A 22,601-nucleotide genomic window follows, 5' to 3' on the forward strand; every position below is an offset into this window, starting at 1 on the left:
TTGAGGTAACTTCTTCCCTAGCAAACTGATCAAAGATTTGTCTAGTTTGAATTCTCGGCCAGAGTCTCCGCAGACAAGCGGCAGTTGTAGGTGGGTCTGAATTTGTTCCTGTCTGAGACAAGCCTCCTATGGTCTTGTTTTTAAGAACTGCAGAAAAGTTAAATTGTTCGAGTGAGGTGTTGACAGGATTCAAGAAAAGACGGTGTAGATGTTAAGATGGCCCTTTTTAAACATATCTTAGTGGTCTACAATCCTGAAATAACTAGAAGCAATGTCAAATTTTCAGAAAACAACTTAGTACTTTCCAGTTAATGCAACTAATACACTTGAAATAGTAAAACCATGATGCCAATTAAAATAAGTTTAACTTTTTCGCCTTCAGGGGAAAGCTTAATGAATGTTAGCTAGCTAAAAAGGACAAGAATAAATATTTATTGTAACATCTTTAAGGGTATTTCATCATTTGCAAAATTGCTACAGAATCGTTATTTACACTGGCCATATCACAAAGAAAACAGAGCACAACTGAAACCTGTCCCTAAGTTACTTAATTTAAAATGGAATGGTATTGTTTTGCCTCAAAATTCAATCAACATTATAGTAAATTCGGAGAAGGTATCAAGCTCTTTGGTTGTTAATAAAAATTAGATTAAGAAAGGTAAGACCTTCATCGGGCTACTAGCAAGGACGTACATAGAGACTGGCCCAACACTGTTGCCACTCATTTACAGAGATCATTTCAAAATTAAAACATGGCAATTACAATTCTACTAGTCTTCAGAGAATGAGAAACCTTTGCTCTTGAGGTCTTTTCTGGCTTCTTTGATTTGCTGTAAAATAAATTATATGTTAGAAAGTTTACAGTACAGAGAAGACAGTCACAGGTAACAATGGAATACAGCATAATTGGACATAAAATACCTTATTCAACTCTGCTGCCGCTTCTTCACAATCATTAAAGGTGAATACTCGGTAGAGGATGATGAAAACTGCATACAGCTGCACACACAATAGAATTTAGAATAAATAAACTGTCAGATACTGATATAAATCTTTATCTAATATGACATACCCCAAACAAGCCAATTAAAATAACGGGGAGCGCTAGTACTAGAAGTTCGTGGTTGTGGAGGTAATTTTCAGGTTGTGCTGCATTTGCAACTAATGTTGCCCACAGGCCTGTAAATGCGGCGAAAGCCAAAGCCCACTGCATGAGTTTTGTGAGGGCCATCCTGAAAATAATACAAAATAAATTCATGAAAAGTGAGTACATTCAAAGGCTTCCTCTTAGAGCAGTCCAAGATAATGACTTAAACCGTGACTTAGAGAATAAATTATCATGGGAAAATAGAGCCATATTGAGGTAAAAGGATAAGCTTATGCGGCAGCGCTGAATTCATTGCTGAAAGATGAAAACAAGAGAGAGGTGCTTCTAGGAGCGGCCTCTAGAGTCAGGTTATAGTTGTGACAATACACTTAATAACAACTAGGGGCTTAAGAATCTTTCAATATTTATTTTGAAAAAGAAAAAAAATCAACATTTTAAAGTACCTAGCTTAGTTTGTGTTGTCGTCAGCGAACAGTTTTTAACTTGTGTGAATCAACTCACAACACAGCTGATCTAGCCGATGTTTACATGTTTTACGTCACGGCCCCCTTGGAACGCGGAACTCGGAACGCGGAACGTGGCAGTGAACGTGGCAGGTGCTTTCGGAACGTGCTCTTTCCAATTCCAGTTGGCAGTTTCAGCATGAACACTGCCGCAAATTCAATTTTCTGACTGGGACAGCAAAATTTCGTTAATTCCGGACACTTGCCAGCCACTTGTGCGTTTCTACCTTTCGAGAAAAGGCGGCATACTGTAGAATTTTGTTGTTTTCAAAGAAAGGGCAAGTGATGAAGCGTTTCGGTTTATTACTCGCTTGATATTTCAATGACTTTTGCTCATCGAAGAAAATGAATGAATGAATGACTGACTGAAATGACCGGCGGAATGAATGACTAGTGCGCTAGGTCGCCACGTAGGTGGCGCTTGCGCAGGGAGGACTCGGTTGGGCTTCGGATTCGGAACGCGCTCCCGTTTATTTTGGTTTGCGTAGTGGATTCCGACGAATTCCACTCCACTCACACCACGCACGGCGTACAGTGTACAGTGTCGAAGCCGCAGTGGGGGAGCGAACGTACACAACGGGAACGGAGAGAAACATGTCCGGGAGGAGGAGGTTGTTGATGTGAGTGCTCGTCTTCCTCAAGAAACCACACCGAAAGTAAAGAATGGATAGCTCCGAGTACGAAATGGTGAGGAACATGACCCTCCTGTTCTTCTTTGAGAAGCTGTTGGACAAGGGCGGCCCCAGGACACTCCACGATCTGAGTTGCCAGTTCGGAGCGAAGGGTTTCACCAAAGAAATGAGGCAAATTGCCGGAGGGTCGCAGTCCGGCCTCAAGAAGTTCCTCACCCAGTACCCCTCGCTGTTCACCGTGGACGGCGATCACGTGCATGTGAACGCCTTCAACTCTACGCCGTCCGATTCTGTGGACGGTGACAGGTCCAAGAGAGACTATGCCAAAGAAGCTGTGGATTACTTTGTGAACAAACTTCTGCAATACGGGGCAGGGACCGAAGTCCCGATCAAGAGCTTGCTGGGACACAGATCTCAAGCATCACCTGAGGTTCGTCACATATCAGGGCAGCATGTCAAAGAGTTCCATGATTTCTTGTGCCGCTACCCTGAAGCGTTCATTGTGAAGGAGGACACCGTGATGCTCAAGCAGTGGGAGGGCAGAGAACCTCAACCTTTCCATGAACTCGAAGAAGTTAAAATTGATTCCAAAACTCTTGAGAGGCTTTATGAATTTTTTGCTAAGGCTATTTACAAGAATGGACCGCAGCTTGTAGAGCAGCTGTTTCAGGCCTCTCTAACTTCACTACCTGAAGATTTGTATCATAATATATTCCACACTTCTCAAGATCTTTCCACTGTTTTGAAGATGCGTTCGGACATGTTTCATGTTCAGTCTAATCTTGTCACGTTGGTAAACCCTAACATGAAGTTTGAAGAAACAAATGAAGATCAAAACCAGGCTAACAACAATACCAACAGTGGCAACAATGTCAACAATAATCAATTGGGACCTGGTGGCCTTGTCCCTTTGGTTCCACTGTCTCCTCCCCCGTCAACAAACGTTCAAAATCAATCCTTGAAACAACGAGTGAATTCAGTCGTAATGAAAGCCTTGGCTGACAATTCCGAAAAGGACAGAAGCATTGCTTCAGTAGCCGTACCATCACCTGTGCCAAGCAGTGCTCCTGCAGCGCAGACTGCTCAAAGTGTTGAAGCGTATAAAGCAAAAGTGTTCCAATCAACCCGTGTTATCTCCAATGTGAAGGAGAGTTTGCAAGTGATTGACGATATCTTCTTAAGAGTGAAACCTGGTGCACCTCCTGTTGCTGTGTCGATGGATTGCGAAGGCATAAATCTTGGTACTAAAGGACAGTTGACATCCATCCAACTTGGACTGATGACAGGACAAGCATTCATCTTCGACCTTGTTACCTGCCCGAGCCTGGTCACCTCCGGAGGGCTTCAGAGACTACTTGAATCAGAAGATGTTGTAAAGGTAAGCCACTTCTTTCATGTTTTAGATTTTTAAGTTTACTGTGAATTTAGAATTTAAAGTTTCATTGGCGTCAACTTTCATTTTACTGTCGTTAATTTGAGCACCCCTTTCTCTATTGTTTTAAAATTCTTGTTTCTAAACACGAAGTTGACTTAGTTTCTTTCAGTTGAGTGCTTGTGTTATCTTATTGGCTCGGCCATGTAAAAATTTTCCTTGCACTTTGCGGCAAGATTACTTTTTCCCTTTTTTTACTGCTGCCTCTGCAGCGCTTTTCTCACCAAGTGCTGTGATCAAGGGAGTACGTAATTAGGTGCATTCCATATGATGCGAGGGGTTCGTCCGGCCGCCCCACAGCGTTACAGTGCCGCGCTGCGCACTGCGCCTTCACGCCCCCTCTCTCCGTCTCTATCTCTGTCTCACGCGGCGTGTCTGTGCCAATGCTCAAGTGTGGCCCCCTCGTATCACACCACGCGGGGACTTCCCTCCCCGGCACGGCCGGAAACAGGCCGCCCCGCCGCCCCGTCCCGCCCCGCCCCGCCCCGCCCCGCCCCCTCCCTGCGCCCTTGTCTCGCGGGTCGAACGGGGAGGCTTGATAACGGGGAGCATGACGGCGGCGGCCATCCGACGGGCTGGCTGCACGCGCGCGCCCCGCGGTGGTCCTCATTTGTTGTCCGAGTGGAGACGGGCGGCGCGGTGGCGAAGCAGGGGGTGGGCAGTACGGCAGCACCGTGTGCACCTGTACCCTGGCGGTGCTGGCGGTGCGCGCACCTGGTCGAGGTTCGGCCCGGCCCGGCCCATTAGAGATTGCTTGGTCCGCGGTGCCGTGCTGCGCCGTGCTGCGCCGTGCTGGCCGTCCGCGCGGTCCCCTTGAGGGCTCCCCGAGGGCCCCCTTGGGGGTGAACCGAGCGGGCTAAAGCTGAACCCTGGCGGCCAGGGCCGTGGGCTGGTGGCACAGGTGCTCGACGCCCCCTTGATGCTCCGCACGTCGCTGGGTCGGCGGGGGCCTCGACCGGGGCCCCGCCCTAGGCCCCAGGGCCCCACCGGGGAAGACGGGTGTTTCTATTTGCCGGGCCGGAGCCGAAGGGCAGGGCTGCAGGGCGGGCAAAGCCTGGGCAAAGCAGGCGGTGCGGCGGCGCTGCGTGGAGAACAAGGCCGAGCGAGTGGCGCCCCGCCCCGCCCCGCTCGGGGACAATGCATCCTGGAAATGAACCGCTTTCCGCCTTTCCGAATCCTTTCACCACGTCCCCTGTTTTTCTGTTTTTCCGTCTTTCTCTCGCTTTTTCCATTTCGGCGGCGAGGCTGGCGTCGAGTGCGGTGGTGGTCTGCAGCAGGTGGCCCTGCATGGGGCGGACGCGGGGCGGACGCGGGGCGGACCAGCAGCCACATTAATGGATATTGCAGTGGCCCTCTCCGCGGCCCTCGCCGTGGCCGCGCTGCCCCACTCCAAGATTGATTGCAGCGAGATGTCAGGGTGCAGCGGTCCGGCCTGGCCGGCCTGGCCGGACCCGGGGGATGAGATGACGCGACACGGGCACAGCCGCCAGCGCGGCCCTCGACTTTGGAGCCCGCCCCACCTGGCCGACACGCCTAGAGCCGCCTGGCTCTGTCTCTCTCGCACCCCCTCCGGAACGCCCCGCGAGTGCGAGAGAGACACCATGGTGGTGGGCTTTGGCGCGGCTCAGCGGGGACTGAGGCCGACATTGATTCGGCCAGGGCTGTTTGTTGACTGTCGCCGTGTGCGGCCGTGTGTCAGCTGGGCCGCCGATAGTGGTGTGTGCCTGCCCCGCCTGCCCCGCCTGCCGCGGTGCGCGGGTCGTCGCGGGGTTGTAAAAAGGCTGGCGTATGTTGGGCTTCGCCAGGCTTCGCCGGCCTGACAGCGGCCCATCGGCGTGCAGACTGATTCCGAGAGTCGCTCCGTCTCTCTCGCCCTCATGGGGCGGGGCGTCCCGTGCAGGTGCGAGAGAGACAGAGCGACGATGCCGACTCTCGGCTGGGCTGGCTGTGGGTCTCGGTGATGGCCCGCACGGCGCACGGCCTTGCGCACGGCACGGTGGCCGCCGTGTTCCCGAGGGGTGCGGCCGGCCGGCCGGGCACCGCACCCGGAATCCCGCAGGACCACTTCGACCTTCCCTCCCTCCCCTGCCCTCCCCCTCCTGCGGGATATCCCCGAGCAATACCATCTCGAAGCTGGCCAGGACGGCGCCGGGGTGCGCGGCGCACGGCCTGGAGGAACGGCACGGGCGATGCACGCCCCGGCCCGAACCTCGAAAGTGTCGGAAAACGGCGAAGTTGGCGGCGTTGTTTGCGGTGCGCGTCGGCGGGGCCCGATCGACTTCCCGCGGGATGGGAGATTAGGGCGGCGTGGAGACAAATGGCCCGGCGGCCGCCTGCCTGCCTGCCTGCCTGCCTGCTACCGGGCCCGAAATGGCTCGAGATCAAATGTGGTCTAGCTTTTCAAGTTCAACTGCCTGAGCGCCTGTTGGATAGGCAACCCGCTCCGCTCGCGCGTGCCGCAGCGGCCTACCCCTCCTTCGTAAGGCGCTCCGCTCCGCCACGCCGCCAGTTGGGACGTCGTTTTAATTTGGTGGAAAGTTTGTCTCGCGCGTGTCGGGGCTGGGCCTCGCTGGGCATTAGCACCCGTAATGGTTGCCTGCGATCCGGTAATAGCGGCCGGGGGCTGCGGACACGGGGTGGGGGCGGGGGCGGGAGCGGTCGGACCCCGCGGGACCACTCAAGGCCCGGCGCTGCGCGGGGCGGCACGGGGCGGCGCGCACGCAGTCTGAAACATGCATGGACCACTTGCACTCCGCCCCCCTGGTCCCGGTCCCTCACGTACGACGCGCCCACTCGCCGGCAGAGCGGAGGCAGGCCCAGCAGGGTAGCCGAGTTGGGGTTGGTTATTTGTCAGGAACTTAAGCCATGCAGTATTGAGCGTAATCTAATGGACGGGCCACACCGCACTGGCGGGGGCGGCGCGGCGGTGGTGCCATTTTATCTGACGCGAGGTGGGGCCGTGTGAGTCTGCCTGGAAGGGACCGAGCTAGGAGGTCCTGGAACGGCCTTGGCGTGGCCTGGGACGTCCTGGAACCGCCTTGGCGTGGCCTGGGACGTCCTGGAACGGCCTTGGCGTGGCCTGGGACGTCCTGGAACGGCCTTGGCGTGGCCTGGAACGCCTGGAACGCGGCGAGCACCTGCTGGCTGCACCGCGCCGTGCATCGCGGAGACGTTCCAGGCGGCCCCATTGTTTCACGGTGTCGTCGAGGAGGGCCCCGCCTTGGCCCGCCTTGGCATGGCGGTGCTTGGCGGGCGTCGCGCGGTGCGTCGCGTCCCCTTGAGCGCGTGCCAAGATGGAGGCCAAGATGGTGCTGGCCGAGGCGCGGGGGCCGCCCTGCCGCCCCGTCGCCCCGCCGCCGTGACTTGCAACACGGTGCATTACCGGGCCTCGGCCCGCAGAGCGATGCCAGTGTTTCGTCGCCCGTCTCTCTCGCGCCCCTCCGGGGGGCGCCGTGAGTGCGAGGGAGACGGAGCGGCGTGTGGGGGCCTCACCGGCCGTGAGGGGCGGCGACGTGATGTGATAACGTTTGCTCTCGGCGTAACCACAGTGTAAGCAGGGCGAAGCGGGCGGCGCTAGGGCCGGCCTTCGTTTTGTGGCGCCATCGGGCCGAGGCCGTGAGGCGCCGTGAGGCAAGGCGCCGTGCGGCACGCTGGCCCTTGGCCGGGGTGCACCTAAAGTGTGGTGTCTTGCTGCACGACTTCCAGGCCTCGCCCAGGCGGGCGGGGAGGGTAGTCGTCGTGAAACATGCATGGCGACGACCGCGCGCAGGTGGAGCTCGAGGTGGAGCTCGAGGTGGAGCACCGGGGCCGGACGTACCAGACGTACCTGCCCGCCGTTCGACCCTCCCCTTCCCACTGCATTGGTGTGCGAAGCGGCGTTTTCCAATCGCAAATCGAATCTCGAATTCTTCGAATCTAATCGAATGTTGTCGATTACTCGGTTCAAGTTGTTTTGGCTCCGAAATTTTATTCTTAAATTACACATTTTTCGTTCGTTTTTTAAATCGAATCGAAGCAGGCAGATTCGATCCGATTGGGTTTCGAACGATTTGGCACACCTCTACAGTCTTCCTGGCAGTCCGTGCGCAGGGTCTCGCCTTGATTTGTCGGCAGTCGTACGACCTTCCCGACAGCCGAGTCGCCCCCCCCCCCTCCCTCCCCTCTGGTTCCGCCCCTTGGTCCCGGTGATCCGCCGGGGAGGACAGGACGCCAAGACAAGGGGCGCTGTGCGGCGCCGTGCAGTCCTCGGGGTTCGTGTCCCGAATAATTCAGCAAGTTGTTGACACCGAGAAGAAATTGAAAGTGGCCCCGCCTCGCCGCCCGGCCCGATGCGTCTCATTTGCGCGCCCCGCAGGGCCTGCGCACTGACCTCTGGCGAGTCGTTTCGTCGCTCTGCCTCTCTCGCACTCACGGGGCTTGCCGTAAGGGTGCGAGAGAGACGGCGACAACGGCGGTGCTCGGAATGAGTCTGCGAGGTGGCCATGCCCTCCCATCCCAGCCGCACACAAAAAGGTTGGCTGGCAGCCGAGCCGCGGCGGCGTTCGCCGAGTCGGTACGGATTGGGACGGGGAGGACGGGGCTGTGGCACTGCCTCCCCCGGCCCCGCCACTGCACTCGCTTGCTGCACAAGGGCTAACGGCTCTGCGCACGCGACGGGACGCGGGACGAGTCGCCGGGCCGCGAGGCCGCGATGGGGCGCGTCGGCGCTCTGTCTCCCTCGCACCCCTGGGGGGCGCCTTGAGAGTGCGGCCGAGGGAGAGAGACAGACAGAGAGCACGGTTCGGTTCGGATCCAGCCGGCCGGCTGCCCCGTTTGCGGGCGCGCCGCTCCGCGCCGTCACACTATCGGCCCGGAGATGGCCCAAGTTTGATTGGCATTCGTCAAGGCGGGGCGGGGCGGGGCGGGGCGGGTGTAACGAGACGGCCCCCATGAATACGTACGCGGGTGGATGCGTGTTAGTGTGATGCTGCTGAAATATTTAGCGTCGCTTTAACTCGCCAAGCACTCGGCCAAGCTCCCGTTCGTATTGGCCGCGAGAGCGTCGCCCCGGGAGTCGCACTCGCTCAACGGGCGCGGCTTGGAGGCCCCGGAAGGGGCTTTAGGGGCTGCGCTAAGAGCCGCGTGTTGCCTACTTTCGGGGCGCTCTGAGCGGAACCGGTTGGGGGAGGGGAGGAATTCACTCGTGCCGTTCCCGGCCGAATGCGCGTCGCCGAACCGAAAGTGGATTGGAAGTAATTTTGACGGTGCGACGCGAGCGGCCGTCTCTGTCTCGCTCTGGCGGGGGTGCGTGCGGCGCGGCTTTCGAAGGGGAGGTTCTGAGGGGCTCGGCTCGGCCCGCCTCGCTCGATGTGACGATTTATTACGGGCCTGGTCGGGCCGACCCGAACGCACGCGGCACGCGTCAGTTGTTTATTGTGTGTATATTTTTGATTTTCTCCCCTTTCCTCCATTCCGGGCACGGCCCGGCCAGCGCGGCCACAGCGCGGCGGTGGAGTAGTTTGTAGCGGCGCTCGCCCCGCCCCGCCCCGACCGGGGTACTAGTGTATCGGACCCATGATGGCCAGCGCCGTGGCCGTAACGGGGCGTTACTGCGCCCGCAAACGTTCTTTACGATCACTCCCCGCGGACGTCGTCCCCCTCCCCCTCCCCCGCACCTGGAGTATCGCCGTCGCACCGTCCCAACTTTTTAATCGCTCCCCTCGCCCTCTTTTACTGCGTCACGTCACCTTTGGAAATGATTAATCAACATAGTTTCCCTGCTCGGCCCCGCCCCGCCCGGGGAGGTGAAGGGCGTCCTGGGCGGGCGCGGGGCAGGCAGCGTTACGTGGATGGTGGACGCGACCCGCCGTCGATGGCGCGCCGCGGCGTTACGTGTTACCTGGATGACCCGGGTCCCCGCCAGTCCCCGCCGGTCCCCGCGTCAGGGCTGACAGGTTTGAAAGTAATGAATGTGCTCCGTCATTATCGGTTTCCGTTTTGGCCGCCGGAAGAGATTTTCTCTGCTCCTTTTCCGCGCGCGGCTTCGCGGCAACGGAGCAGGCCCGTGTGCCCGACTAACTATGGCGGGCGTTTGTGTTTGGCAGTGTGGGTGGCTTTGGACGGACAACTTGATCCAGGCCGCGGCCTCGGCCTCGGTGGTGGCGGGGGGCGGCCCGGTGGGCCCGTGCCTCTGCCCCGATTCCCGGGCGTATCGGCCTGGGACTGCACCGGGCATGCTGCATCGGGCACTGCATCAGCGTCTCCAGGACGCCGCGACGCCGCGATGGCGCGATGTGGCCGTTGCGATAAGTGGCCGGCCGTCCCGGCGTTCCGTTCGGGTTCGGTCCGTTCGGTCGATGGCGGCCGCGTTGTCGTTGTCGCCGCTCGGCCGCCCGACGGGCTGCTGCCTGCTCGGCCAGGGTGGCGGCCTTCTAGTGGCGGTGGCGTTCCTGGAAGTGCACGTCGTGTTCGCAGTCATGCACGCCCTCACCTGGACGGAAGGCGCCAACCTGCAGGCTGATTCTCGTCGCCCTGTCTCTCTCGCACCTGTACGGGACGCCCCAAGAGCGCGAGAGAGACAGAGCGACGAAAGCGACTCTCAGTTGACTGACGGGCTGCTCAGGCAATGTAGGCAACGCCGGCATCCCACGTGCGTCTGCCTGGGGAGCGCGCCTAACGCGCCCAACGCGCCGCGGAACAAAAACAATACGGGTAAAAATACGATGGGGTTCGGGGGCGCGGGGCACCTCGCCGCCGCCGCCACGCCCTCCCCGCCGGGCCCCGCCGCACTACGGCGTGCTCTTGATGCCCAGGTGCGCGCTAATGCTCCACTGATGTATGGTTATCGCCGAGTAAGTGTTTCGCGGGCCGCGGGCGTGGTGGCGCACTGGCGGCGCTGCCGGCCGCGTCTTCGAATGAGTGACGCCGTTGTTTCGGACGCGGCGCCCCGTCGAGTCATTTAGTGGAAGCAAAGGCGGTTTCACGGCTGAGCCCCCGCGGCCCCCGCGGCCCCGCGCGTGGCGTGGCGGCGTCTTCATCAGGATGGGCTTGTACCTGCACTGCGTGTACGACGAGCGGAGCGCGGAGCGGCGTCTGCCGCCGGCCCTTGTTCGCACGCAGGGCCGACGCCTTGCTGTGGGCGCGCGGTACACTGTACTGCTGGATTGGCACTGGAGTTGGCTTCCGCTTTGCGACGCTCGAGTTGTTTGAATCTGTTCTCCACCTCGCGGCGGTCGCTCGTGGATCAGCCACACTGCCTCGTCTGCACACTGTACGCGGTGAATGTCATCCTGGGCCGCCTGCCGCCGTGGATGGGAAATGCGCTGACGTAGCGCAATTGTCGTTGGCATATGCATGCGGGCGGGGCGGGGCGGGGCGGGGCGGCCACCCCGAAAGGCCTGCACCCTGGCTGGCATTTCCCTCGCCGGGCTGCGGCTGCCCTTTCCCTTGGCCGCGCCGAGCACTGCTTGCTTCGCTCTCTCTCTCTCATCCTTACGGGACGCTCCATGAGTGTGAGAGAGAGAGGGTGGCGGCGCCCCCTGTCGTGGCGCGTGGCGGTGGCCTTTGCTATCGCTCCGCGGGGCGCCGCTTGCCGCTTCCCACCCCATAAAAAGAGGAGGCGCCGGGAAATGAAGGGTGGCGCGGCCTGCTTTGCCTTGCCTGCCTTGCCTTCCACCTTGCCTTGCCTTCCAGCGCCGTGACTGCCTCATTCAGCGACACGTCGACCCGTCAGGCCGAAGGGGCCGATGGGGCTGCCCCCGCCGTGCGCCGTGCCGTGTGAATGGCTCTATGGCGCGCGGACGTGTCGCCGCCAGCGCGGTGATTCCGACCGAACACAGTAGCTCTGTCTCTCTCGCACTCGCGGGGCGGTCCCCAGGGGTGCGAGAGAGACGGCGGCGTTCGGAGCCAGCCCGCGGGTCGCTTGGCTGTGGACGGCGCGGCAGCGGGTCAGGGTCGGCGTCGGCGCGGTGGCCTGGGCCGGGCCGGGCCGGTCATCGGTGCACCGGCTGCACCCGTTGAGAGCGAGAGCGGGGGAGAATGGAGCTATCGAAGTTTATTTTCGTCCGTGTCCCCCGCGGCGTGGGCGCAGCGCGCAGCGCGGCGGAGGCGCACTTGATCGAGTGGAGCGGCGCGTCGCGTCGCGCGGGGCTGCACCGTGTCGTGGTGGTGGTGGCGGTGGTGGCTCGTTGACGCGGCCCTCACCGTGTTTGCCGCCAAATCGAGCTCATTACCATTTTGCCGCGAAAGCGCGAGTCGATGGTGGACAAGTGCCTCTTGGTTCTGGCGTCCTCGGAGGCCCTTGGCGCGGCGGGCGCGGGTTTTTCGCTTGCCCTAGTTTCCCTCATTCTGTCTCTGTCGTGCCGGCCGATTGTTTTGCCCCTCATTTTTCATGCCCACCGCGGCGGCGCCGACGTCGTCATGATTGTCGTTACGGACTTCGGCGTTCGGAATGCGGCTTACTGATTCCGAGAGTCGTTTTCGTCGCTCTGTCTCCCTCGCACCGATGCGGGACGCCCCGTGAGTGCGAGAGAGACAGAGCGACGAAAACGACCCCCGGAATCAGTCCGCAGCCTTGCGAGCGTGTTCCTGGCGATGAGGTACCCCGCGCCTCTCCATTGCGCGGCCCTCCCCGCCGCCCCGCCGCCGTCGTCTGAGCCTCTCTGCGCTCTGCGTCGCTCTGCGTTCGAGGAGGACCTTGCCGCTTTTTATTTAACCCAGCAAGACTGGTTCCGAGAGTCGTTTTCGCCGCTCTGTCTCTGTCGCACTCATGGGGCGTCGCGTAAGGTTGCGAGAGAGACAGAGCGACGAAAGCGACTCTCGGAATCAGTCTGCAGAGGAGATAACAAGGCGGCTCTGTACTTTGGCTCGGGATGCGAGAGAGAGACATGGGCCGGGACGCTGCTGGTGCGCTGGTGCCGGCGGCACATGACCGCAGCCGCTGGTCGGGCTGTGATGACGACCAGGGCGTGGCAGGGCGTGGCGCGCCATGGCGGTGCGCGGGGGTCAGCGGCCCGCCGTGCTCGCCGGGCTAGCCGTGGCGCCACGGGCCGTGCGCCGGCCGCGTCGTGCCGCCGGGCCGCGAGCTGTCCCATCCCATCCCATCCCGTCCCATGGGCCATGCCGGGGCACGCCAGGACGGCAGGATGCATGCCTGGAGGCCTGGAAGCCTGCGGCCGGCGGGGCGCGGAGCGGAGCGGGGGTCGCTGAAGCACGCCGTCGAAGCCACCGCCCTGGCGCCCTGCCTGCACACGGCCCGGCTCGGCCCGGCTCGGCCCGGCTCGGCGGGTGACGTCACCCGGCGCCGCGACGCGTGGCGAGCATGGCGAGGGGCCGGGCGGCCTACCCGTCGGGCGCTGTGCCGCGCTACGCCGCACCGCCGCGCCGCCAGATGGTCCGTGGGCTGGGAATCAGACTTCGCGGCCCGCACCGCAGCACCGCGCGCACGCATCCGATTTGCCCCCACGTATCCCGCACCGGCCGCACCGCCTGTCTGTCTGTCTGTCCGTCCGCGTCCTTCCGCTGCCCGCTGGTCCAGCCCCAGCCCCACTAGTCCAGCCAGGCAGCACCAGCCAGCCGCTTGAGACGTCAAGATGACTCGGAGTCCGTTACGCGGCCGTGCCATGGCCATGGCAACGCGCGGCGAGCGCGGCGAGCGGCCCGGAGGGACGCGTGGCGAAGCGGCAAAACGGGCGAAACGGGCGGCGCAGATGAGCAGGCAACGGGAATGAGTGGAGTCGGGGAAAGAGAAGGACCGGCTGCCGGAGAGTGGGATGCACGCTGCACGGCCTCGAATGAATGAAGGAAGGAATGAATGAATGAACGGATGCAATGCAAGGCGCTGGCGTGTGCCGAGCTGCTAATTGTCGTCACCTGTGCGTTTGTTTCCGTCTCTCTGCCTGTCTGTCTGCCTGCGTGCGTTTCTGTCCGCTCGCCCGACCGAGTCGTGTACACTGTGTACAAGGCGCGCTCTGTGTCGGCGGCTCGTCGGTTCATTTTGTCCCGTCGGCCCCACGGCGGCGCCCCACAGCCTGAACCCGTAAGGCCCGAGCCGAGCCGCCACGCGCCGCCACGCCGGAATACCTCTCTCCCTCTCTCTCGCTCGCGGCGGAGTGGGCGTCGCCGTCAGCGGGCCGGGCCGCGCGGTTTACAGTGGCCCGCACCGCCACGCCACTCGGCCGGCTCGAAAGTGAACGCGCGCTGTCGGGAGCCAAGAGCGAAGCGGACCCAATGAACCAGCACTTGTCGCCGTGTGCCGACTGATTCTGACCCCGCCCCGCCCCGCCCCGCGCGGGGCTCACCTGGCCGGCCGGGCCGTCCGTGTGGACGTGGCCGTGGACAAGCAGGCCCCACTCCACTCCGCGCCCCGCCCCACGCCGCTCTGCTGCTGCTGAGGCAGCCCGTTGCAGCTCGCATGTTCGTCATCGCTGCACGCAGCTGCTGTCTTGCAGCTGTGGACGGGCCGGCTAGGCTAGGCCTGGCCCGGCCCGCCGCGGGACCGTTCTAGTGTCGTAGCTAGGTTTCTAGTCTGGACGAATAGAAACCTGCCTTGCGGCCCTCCGGCTGGACCCGCTGGACTCCTCTCAGGCCCTGGCTTCCATTCCGGGCCTGGCCGCGACGCCACGCCACGCGCGCGGCGCAGTGCAGCGAGTGCAGTTTTGAAAACGAAACAGCGTCGCGGCGGCAATGCACGGCGCATCGCGTGGCGTGGCGTGCCGTGACGTAGTGCTGGCTTATCCGCAGCCGTATTTCAGCGGGGCGGCGGGGCAGGTGTAGTGCCGTGCGCCCTGGCCGCCCTCGCCCTGCTCCTCCAGGTGGATCCGCAGTAAAAGAGAGCCCGGTTCATCCCCTGAAGGCTGTCGCGGAGGGGAGGGCCGGCCCCCCGGTCCCAGGGGCAAACCTTCTTTACGGCACCGCAACCGCATATATCTATATTTGAGTAGCGCCAGGGACATGCCGCTGAGGAGCGCCTGCTGCCTCACCCCCCGACCCCAGGACCTCCCGCGGCCCGGACCGGCAAATTTGGATTTATTTGCTTGGTAAATTTGATATGACTCGAGTCGCTTTTACTCTGGCGGCCGCCGCCGTCGGGACGCGAACCCGCAGCCCCGGCCGACGAAGGCGACGCGGCGACGCGGCGGCCCCTGCGCTGCACTGCAGTAGCTGTACGGCGCTCGGCATCGCCCCCTTGGCTTGATTTGCAATTCAGGGCCGCCGCGCCCCGCCGCCTAGCGTGGCCGAGGCGGGCCGAGGCGGGCCGAGGTCACCACTTCCCGACCTTCAAGGGGGGTCTTTTACCTCTGATATGCTTTATTCGGAAGTGATTCCACCTGCACGCGGCACCCCGCGCCGAGGCAACCTGCCCCGTGCTGGGACTGACTTTCCATTTGGCGTTTCGACAAGCGTGGACACTGAGGGAACGCAATAGTTTTACGGCTCCTGGAAAGGACGATAAATTTCTAAATTTTCATGTCGAAATTGTTGTGTGGGGGAGGCGTTGTTATTTCAAAAAATTTGATTCTGGACTAAAACGAAAATCTCTTTTTGGAAAGCTTGTAGGAATCAGCCTGTGGAGGTCGTGTGGTCATATCGCTACCCATTTCCATCGCTCTGGCCTTGCCGCTGGAATGCACCTAGCTCTGCTCTCGCCCCCCCCCCCCCTTCCCCTCCCCCCCCTCCGCCAACCCCTTCGGCGTGGATTACACCGCGCCGCCTCGACTCAACGGAAAACTGTCAAAGTCCTCAAAGGCGGCACTAAGTCGGCCGCGGCCGCGTTGGAACCGCGCCGCTCGCTCCGCTGGCGCCACTGCGAGGGATTTGGCCATTGTGGATTGTCGAGACGCATGGGAAAGGCAAGCCAGACGCGACACTCTGAATGAGTAAAGACGCCGTGCTCGGGATTTCATGTATACAATCCTGTACGTATTACAGTGTGCGTACAACCGAGCGGGGCAGGCACACCCCTCCGGTACATTTACATGGAGATTTGCGTGTGGCTGCGGCAGCGTTGCGGCACGCACGCCACGCGGCGCTCATTGAAACTGCTACCCGCTTGCGCCGCTTGGGCCGTTCGCTGTGTGGCTTCCACTGCAGCGCGCTCGGCTGCCCGGCCCACAGTGTGGGCCCCACACGCGGCCAGCCCCCCTCGGCCCCCCTGGGCCCCTCGCCCTGCGTGCGTCGGTCGGTATTGAAATGACTGCCGCCCCCCACCCCCCGCCCGGAGGCTTTCCGACTGATGAAAAGAGCGGCGATATGCCTTTTCATGTCCTGAATGCTCCAAGAACTCCCACCCTCTCCCCCTCCCGCCCCCGGGGTCTCCAATTCCGCCTTGCCGCAGCGCTGTGCAGACTGCTTCAGAGAGTCGTTTTCGTCGCTCTGTCTCTCTCGCACTCATGAAGCGTCTTGTTAAGGCGCGAGAGAGACAGAGCGACGAAAACGACTTTCGGAAGCAGTCTGCACAGCGCAGAGCGCAGATCCCCCCGCGGCGGCTTGTTGTAATCTCCCTTGACCGCCGGCGCATTTTTCATCGTTTTGCTTTGTCGCTGAAGGAAAAGGGGTGGGGGTGCAGCGAGGCCCTTTTGTGTCGTGCGGCAGTGTGGCGGCCGTGGCGGCCGTGGCCGTGATGACTGCGAGTGGTGTGCGTTTTCCGCCCTTGCAGTGGAGTGGCGATGCTGCCGTGCGCTGCCGCCCTCGCTGCATGTCCGTCCAAGCTCGCCCTGCAGACTGATTCCGAGAGTCGCTGTCGCCACTCTGTCTCTAACGCCTAGTGCAGGTGCGAGAGAGACAGCGACGAAAACGACTCTCAGTCTGCTGTCGGCCGTGCCGTCTAGTCGGGGCGTGGAGGGGTGGAGGGCGCGCCGCGTCGTCGCGATGTTTGCTCTCATTGCGGTGGCTGTCTATTAATCTCTGGCGTCAGAGTCATCTGGCCTGGCCCGGCCGCCGGGCCCCGCCTGACGTATTGCAGCCCGTCCATCATGGCAACCACCCCCACCCCCACCCGCCCCGTGATTGTCCCCTGGCGTGACGCGGCGGGGCCCTCCGTGCCCTCCCCGTGCGTGCGGCGCGCGGTGCGCGGTCTGCGCGGTTCGCGTCGCGGCGGAGCGGCGGAGCGGCCTCTCAGGGGGCGTCGTCGAACGGCACGGCACGGCATCCGCCGCTCTTCTTGAGTGTGGGTAGTACGTTCGGGAGCGTTGCGCTGGTTACGGCCGGGCACGCGTTTTACCCCCACCGCGGAGAAGCCCCCGCTGGCGGCAGGCCGGCAGGGTTGCAAAGCAGTGCACAATGTTGGCCGCCGTACCCCCGCCGCCCCCGGCCGAGCTGGCAGCCAGGGCTTCTCCCATGCTCCTGTCGGGACCGGCCTAGCACGGCCTGCCTAGGACTTCCCTATCGGCCGGGGAAGTGTGTCTGTGGCGTGGCGCGTCGGGCGTGGCCGGGCACTTGGCACGTCCTCGGGGGAGGAAATTGCGACTCCGGCCAGCAGGCGAAGCAGGCGGGTGTAGCCCGTCCTCCCCCTCCCTTCCCCTCGCCTGACGGGCGTCGTTACCCGGCACCAGGTAACAAGATAATACTCCCCACCCCACCCCGGCCGGGCCCCAGGGGTGGAAGGCGCAGTGGCGTGCTGCGAGCGGCCCGGATTGCCGAGTGGCGTAGCCAAGTGGCTGATTCCGAACGGCGCTTTGACACGCTCTCTGTCTCTCTCGCACTCGTGGGGCGGTCCGTGGAGGAGGAGGCGCGAGAGAGACGGAGGACCGGCCTTGCCGCGAGCGGGCCGCGAAACCCGAAGCTAATGGCGCGACAAACATTTGCAGAAAGGCGTGTGTGACGCGAGGACGGAAGTAGCTTGTACCTGACCCCGTGCTCTCCTCTTGTTGCAGGTCATTCACGACTGTCGGGGCGACAGCGTCAACCTCTTCAACCAGTTCGGCATCACGCTCACCAACGTCTTCGACACCCAGGTAGAGTGCTGGCAGCCGGCAGACTGATTCCGAGAGTCGTTTTCGTCGCTCTGCCTCTCTCGCACTCGCGAGAAAGACGGACGACGCTCCGAAGCGCCTGCGAGGCAGGCCGCCGCGCGACAGGCGTGCGCTGCACGCAGTGGCTGGCCGACCTCGCAGGCGCTCGCCGCGCCATCGGCAAGGCCATCGGCAAGGCCATCGGCCATCGCGCCCCTCCTCTGGCTTCACCGTCTGTCCTTACCAATGCGCCTCCCTGTTTGCAGGCGGGCCACGCTATCCTGCAGCTCATGACGACCGGCAAGCCGGTGTACAAGGTGAAGAACGTGTCCCTGAACAACCTGTGCGCGGACTACGGCGCCCCGCTCAACCCCCTCAAGGACCAGCTCAAGAACGTGTACCGCCGCGACCAGCGCTACTGGGCGCGCCGCCCCTTCAGCAAGGACATGATGCTGTACTCGGCCGCCGACGTGCTGTCCCTCGTCCCGCACGTGTACAACGCCATGATCAGGTGAGAGGGAACACCTTGCACAGTGGGCTAGGAGACCGGTGGTGGCGGTCGAAATCCCGGACGCGTTTTATGCTGCGTAGTCGCTAAATAGGACTCGAACCGAGGGTGTGACCCCACCCATGGATTGCTCTCCGAACGAGGAATCCATTGGGTGGGGTCACACGCTCGAATTGGGTCCCATTTAGCGACTGTGGAGCTCAAAACGCGATTACATGCTGCGCCACAGTATGAGGCTTCACTTTCCTCGTCACTGAACCCCCTTCCCTTCTTTCAGCCGAATCACTCCAGAATATGGACAACTCCTGGCGGAGCTGTGTGACGAGCAGGTCTACACTTTAATCCGTCCGACTGAAGTCAAGCAGCGGAAAAAAGTTAGAAAACTGAATTGGGAGATAACTGACTTGAAAAATCGGTTAGCTCAAGCTAAACTTTCTAAAAATATTGTTCTCAGTAATAGAGAAATCAGATTGCTCAGGTAATGCACCTAGACTTGTCTTACTAATCACGTTTAATATCCCGATTGTTACCACTTCCTCTCTTCCTCACTCTGGCTAACTGCTATTTCTTCTTAGGTATCTGGAGCTCACTGAAGAGGAGAAAGAGAAGCTGAGAGGGTCTTACAAAGTGGCCAGGAAGCTGGACAAACTAGAGGGACGAAACCAAGACCGGTGAGTAAAACATTCTGTTGTGCATCTGAACGCCTGCTTCCGTGTATCCTGCCTCTTAATCTTTTCAATGTATTTACTAACAGAGACAGCAAAAGTGATGATGATGACGATGACGACGATGATGATGAAGACAACGATTGTTACAATGGGGGCCCTGAGAGCAATGATTTTAATTCCTTGGATTCAAATCAAAATGCTAGTGGCAAGACTACTCCTTCAGATAACTCACTTTCAGGTATGTAAGAAAAATTAATGAAATTCTGTTTCAAATTAACATCTAGTAACCTCTTTACATAATGTGGATTTCTCTCTGATGCATTTATGTAGGTGGTGTATCATCGCCCCCCACTACAATTTCCCAGCCACCCAGTTTGACTGAAACAATGCATCAAGTTAATGAAATAATATCTGATGGGGGAATAGACCGATTGTTGAAAATCGAGCGTTTAGAGGCTGTGCTGTCTGAGGCTGTGCTGTCCACTTCCACCCCCGACACATCATCGCTCATTTCTCAATCCTCAACCTCTGACAAGTGAGTCTATTTATTCTGTGAATGGTTTTGGAATTGTATTGGATTGATTGGCTTCACGTGGGTGGACCAGTCAGTCTTTGTCATTGCATTCATGTGATTAAGATTTTGTGTTGAATTTTAGGATAGTCAACTCGGTTTTTGTTTGCCACACAGATGCTGCAATTGCAAGTGCCATGAAAGAATTCAGAGCCGTTCATTGGGTAACTCAATGAGTTCTGCTCCTAGCATTGGAAACTCTTCCGAAACGATTCGGGCCAGAGCTTTAACAAACAATGTTGGAAGCACCGTTGATGCAGAATGCCAGACAACTTGCACAGGTGCAATAGTCATGACCAACGTGTACTTTGGTCCAGAAGAAGTGGTCAAAGAGTTGACTACATCACCAAAGAAGTGATGAATTAGTCTTATCAGCATTTCAAGTTTCCCATGAAAATTGTTGGCATATTTTCTATTGAAGCACTTCTGTTTTGAAAGCATAAATTTTAAACACGTTAGTTGTGCTTCCTTTAATACGGCTTGTAAGTGTCAGTTTGTAACTTAGGGAGTTAAACATTTCATGCATTTTGGCGAATTTGCCTTCTGTTAGAGCAGAGGGCTTCAATTCCCACTTTTCGCACACTGTTCTTTCCTTACATTTTGTTTTATGGAAAAACGTTAATAGTTTGTGGATTCGCTGTAGCATGAGGAGTAAGCATTTCTATCTGTATCATGTTATTTGATTCTTCACGGAAATTTTTTTTCATCTTTTATTATTATGTTTGAATCATACTAGGATATAAAGGCCTTCATATTTATTCAACTGCAGAGGATTGACATATTTTGTGCCTGATTCATTATGTAGTGGACTGTTTTCTATTTTTATTATCACAGGAATGAGTTTGTTATTTATTGGTTAATTGTGGATCATGTGTTGCTTGTATAGCAGAAATTAATGAGATCTATGTTTGTTAGGATTTTACATGAATTTATTAAGAAGAACACAATGAAAAGACAACTATGTTTGACAACTTGAATTTTGTCAGAATGGAAAGGATGAAATGTATTAAATTTTTGTTCAAGAAAATCATGTTATGATGTGAAAATTTTTGTACTGGTGTACCTTGTGAGAATTGTGTACAGCTCTGCATTAATACTGTTCTTAGTCTGTGTGTACTCCTTTAGTCTCCGGCTGATTGTAATATATTCATAAAAGTATCACTATTACTGCATATCAGTGCTCCAAAGATTAGTTGAGCTACTGTAGATATTATGAAAGGCTAATCATCTGCTGAACCCCAATGAATGTGAGGAAGAACTGCATGTTAAAATTGTTCATTTATTTATCCAGGTATTCCAAAAGAATGAGGAGCCTGGTTGGTTTGTGAGTGTTTCCTCTTTCTGTTTTGTACTTGGATCTTTCATAAAATTACTAGAATAGCCATTTCCTTTCATGGAAGTAAATCCTGTGATCGCTGTCGTAATATCAAAATGTGATGTGCAATCAAAGTGGCCATTGGTTCATGAAACTCTCAAAGATAGGTTTCCTTGAGCAGGCAACACCAATTTATAATTAACTTGCTGAGGCTTTTGTATGTTGTGCAGTAGATCAAATTTTGGTATGTGATCTAAACTGGTAGGTCTGTATTAATGTATGGCTATGTTAAAGCCAATTGTGATATTTGCTTGTATGTTCTTTTATATGGGAATTTTTCTTCTTGTATGGCGATTGCCCATAATTAGGTGTGATGACCGAACCACTGGCAGTAGTCAATTCAAATTTTACCAAATTCACAGTCAAATTCTTCCCATTTTAGCCAATTTTAAAAATTTTATGAATTATTTTTTTAAAATGCAATTCAAACTGAAGCCTGATGAATTTATTATTTAGTTTGATTTCTAAATTGTTTCAATTTTGCTGTTGTAGAAATTGTTGCCAGTGGCTCATTTGACACAACTGTTAATTTTATCCATTGTTTTGAAAAAGTGATACCATTATCCACTATTCTCACTGTTAGCAGGTTTCAATAACCTATGTTAAGTAGCCAGGAAATTTCCAGCCGGTCTACTGGCTGTTTTTCCTTCTGATGCTTCCAGGCTTGTAAATTTCTACCCTTGTTATGTTACATGAGTGGGTGTCAGTATTTTTCTAATGTTGCACTGTGACACAGATTGTACCTTGTTGATTGTAAGGAATGCAAAGTGCCACCTGTTCAAACAGTATTTGTGTAAACTATGTTATTATGGCCAACCATTAAACCAGTGTGTATTATTCATCTATATTTTCCCCCACAGATTGATAATGAGTTACAAGATGTGCCATGGGCTAAGCTTCATTGAGTATGTGGGGTTTTTAATTTTATTGTACTTTTAATTATGTAATAATTGAAGCAATGTAGAATCTTTTATAGATTGAGCGCATTTCTGATGCCTCTAATCTCTTCTTCCATCTGAAGGACCAAGGTCCTCAACGCAACATGAATGTTTTCTTTATTTCCCTTGATTGGTCGAGAATAAAAAGCAGTTTGAAAAGTGGACCAAACCTTATTGCTACCTCAGTTAATGTTCTTGACTTTGCTTAATGTAACCATATTGTGGTACTGTATTAGTCTAGTGACAATAATTACAGATGTTAGAGTTTAATGGATCTGTGTTTCAAACAGCTTATGCAACTTCAGAACAGAACATGCTTTATGTTCAGTGCTATTATCATGGTCAAGTTAATGTTCAGATTTCTAAAAAGGATTTTTTGGTTCTAAGGTAAGACATTCTCAGTATGTCTTTTGGTCTTAACAACTAAGCTGATCTGGTGGTAAAAAAAAACTCTTTACAAGACGTTCTAGTTGCTTTTTGTTCTTTATTTTGCTAATGGATATCTCTGAATTCTTAATTTTGATGTGATTATTGAAGTGCTATGGTTTATTTAAGTGAAGTCGATAAACTGAGTGTTTTGTTTATTTCTTTTTAACTTAATTTAATTTATTTATTTAAAGAAATTTTGTGACATGGGGCATAAGGATAGGGTACAAGCTTTAATATTGTAAGAATTTTTTTAAAAGCGCCCTTTTTCTATATAAATGCTGATTGATTATGCTGATCTGGACTAACTCAAACTTATCAAATACTGTGTTTATTTGTATGTGATGGTATGTGTTGTATTCATGTAAGTGTGCTTTCATATCAGCAGAACATTGTAAGCAATGTGACAGAGATACATGGTACTGAATTGTAAGTCAGCTCAAATTAGGTGTTTCAGGTGGACTCATTAGTTCAACTCAATAAAATTTGTTTATAAAAACCTCAATGTGGCC

The 22,601-nt window shown here is 56.8% G+C and overlaps 2 protein-coding genes across 2 annotated transcripts; one reads left to right on the forward strand and one right to left on the reverse strand.

The window, feature by feature from the left end:
• Window positions 1-409: 409 nt before the first annotated feature.
• Window positions 410-1,712, reverse strand: LOC117653943 (dolichol-phosphate mannosyltransferase subunit 3). Its single transcript, XM_034399997.1, has 4 exons — window positions 1,552-1,712; window positions 1,073-1,232; window positions 922-999; window positions 410-830 (listed from the first exon to the last, which is right to left on the reverse strand). Exons 2-4 carry the CDS (start codon window positions 1,229-1,231, stop codon window positions 771-773), a joined length of 297 nt encoding a protein of 98 aa, XP_034255888.1. The 5' UTR covers window position 1,232; window positions 1,552-1,712; the 3' UTR covers window positions 410-770.
• A 359-nt stretch (window positions 1,713-2,071) lies between these two features.
• On the forward strand, window positions 2,072-22,594 carry LOC117653941 (egalitarian protein homolog). The gene is made up of 8 exons (XM_034399994.1): window positions 2,072-3,621; window positions 17,526-17,606; window positions 17,870-18,114; window positions 18,389-18,589; window positions 18,687-18,782; window positions 18,866-19,017; window positions 19,110-19,314; window positions 19,468-22,594. The coding sequence occupies exons 1-8, from the start codon at window positions 2,275-2,277 to the stop codon at window positions 19,706-19,708; spliced, it is 2,568 nt and encodes an 855-aa protein (XP_034255885.1). The 5' UTR covers window positions 2,072-2,274; the 3' UTR covers window positions 19,709-22,594.
• Window positions 22,595-22,601: the final 7 nt, after the last annotated feature.

This window comes from Thrips palmi, unplaced genomic scaffold, assembly GCF_012932325.1.
Source record: "Thrips palmi isolate BJ-2018 unplaced genomic scaffold, TpBJ-2018v1 HiC_scaffold_8, whole genome shotgun sequence".
In the NCBI taxonomy this organism is placed as follows: domain Eukaryota; kingdom Metazoa; phylum Arthropoda; class Insecta; order Thysanoptera; family Thripidae; genus Thrips; species Thrips palmi.

Bases quoted from the DNA above. Each gene is read 5' to 3' on its own strand.
- LOC117653943 (XM_034399997.1), bottom strand. From the start codon at position 1,231: ATGGCCCTCACAAAACTCATGCAGTGGGCTTTGGCTTTCGCCGCATTT. The intron at 1,000-1,072 runs GTATGTCATATT...TTGTGTGTGCAG, and splicing joins TTTTAATTGGCTTGTTTGGG to CTGTATGCAGTTTTCATCAT. The intron at 831-921 runs GTATTTTATGTC...TTTATTTTACAG, and splicing joins CGGCAGCAGAGTTGAATAAG to CAAATCAAAGAAGCCAGAAA.
- LOC117653941 (XM_034399994.1), top strand. From the start codon at position 2,275: ATGGATAGCTCCGAGTACGAAATGGTGAGGAACATGACCCTCCTGTTC. The intron at 3,622-17,525 runs GTAAGCCACTTC...CTCTTGTTGCAG, and splicing joins AATCAGAAGATGTTGTAAAG to GTCATTCACGACTGTCGGGG. The intron at 18,115-18,388 runs GTGAGAGGGAAC...CCCTTCTTTCAG, and splicing joins GTGTACAACGCCATGATCAG to CCGAATCACTCCAGAATATG.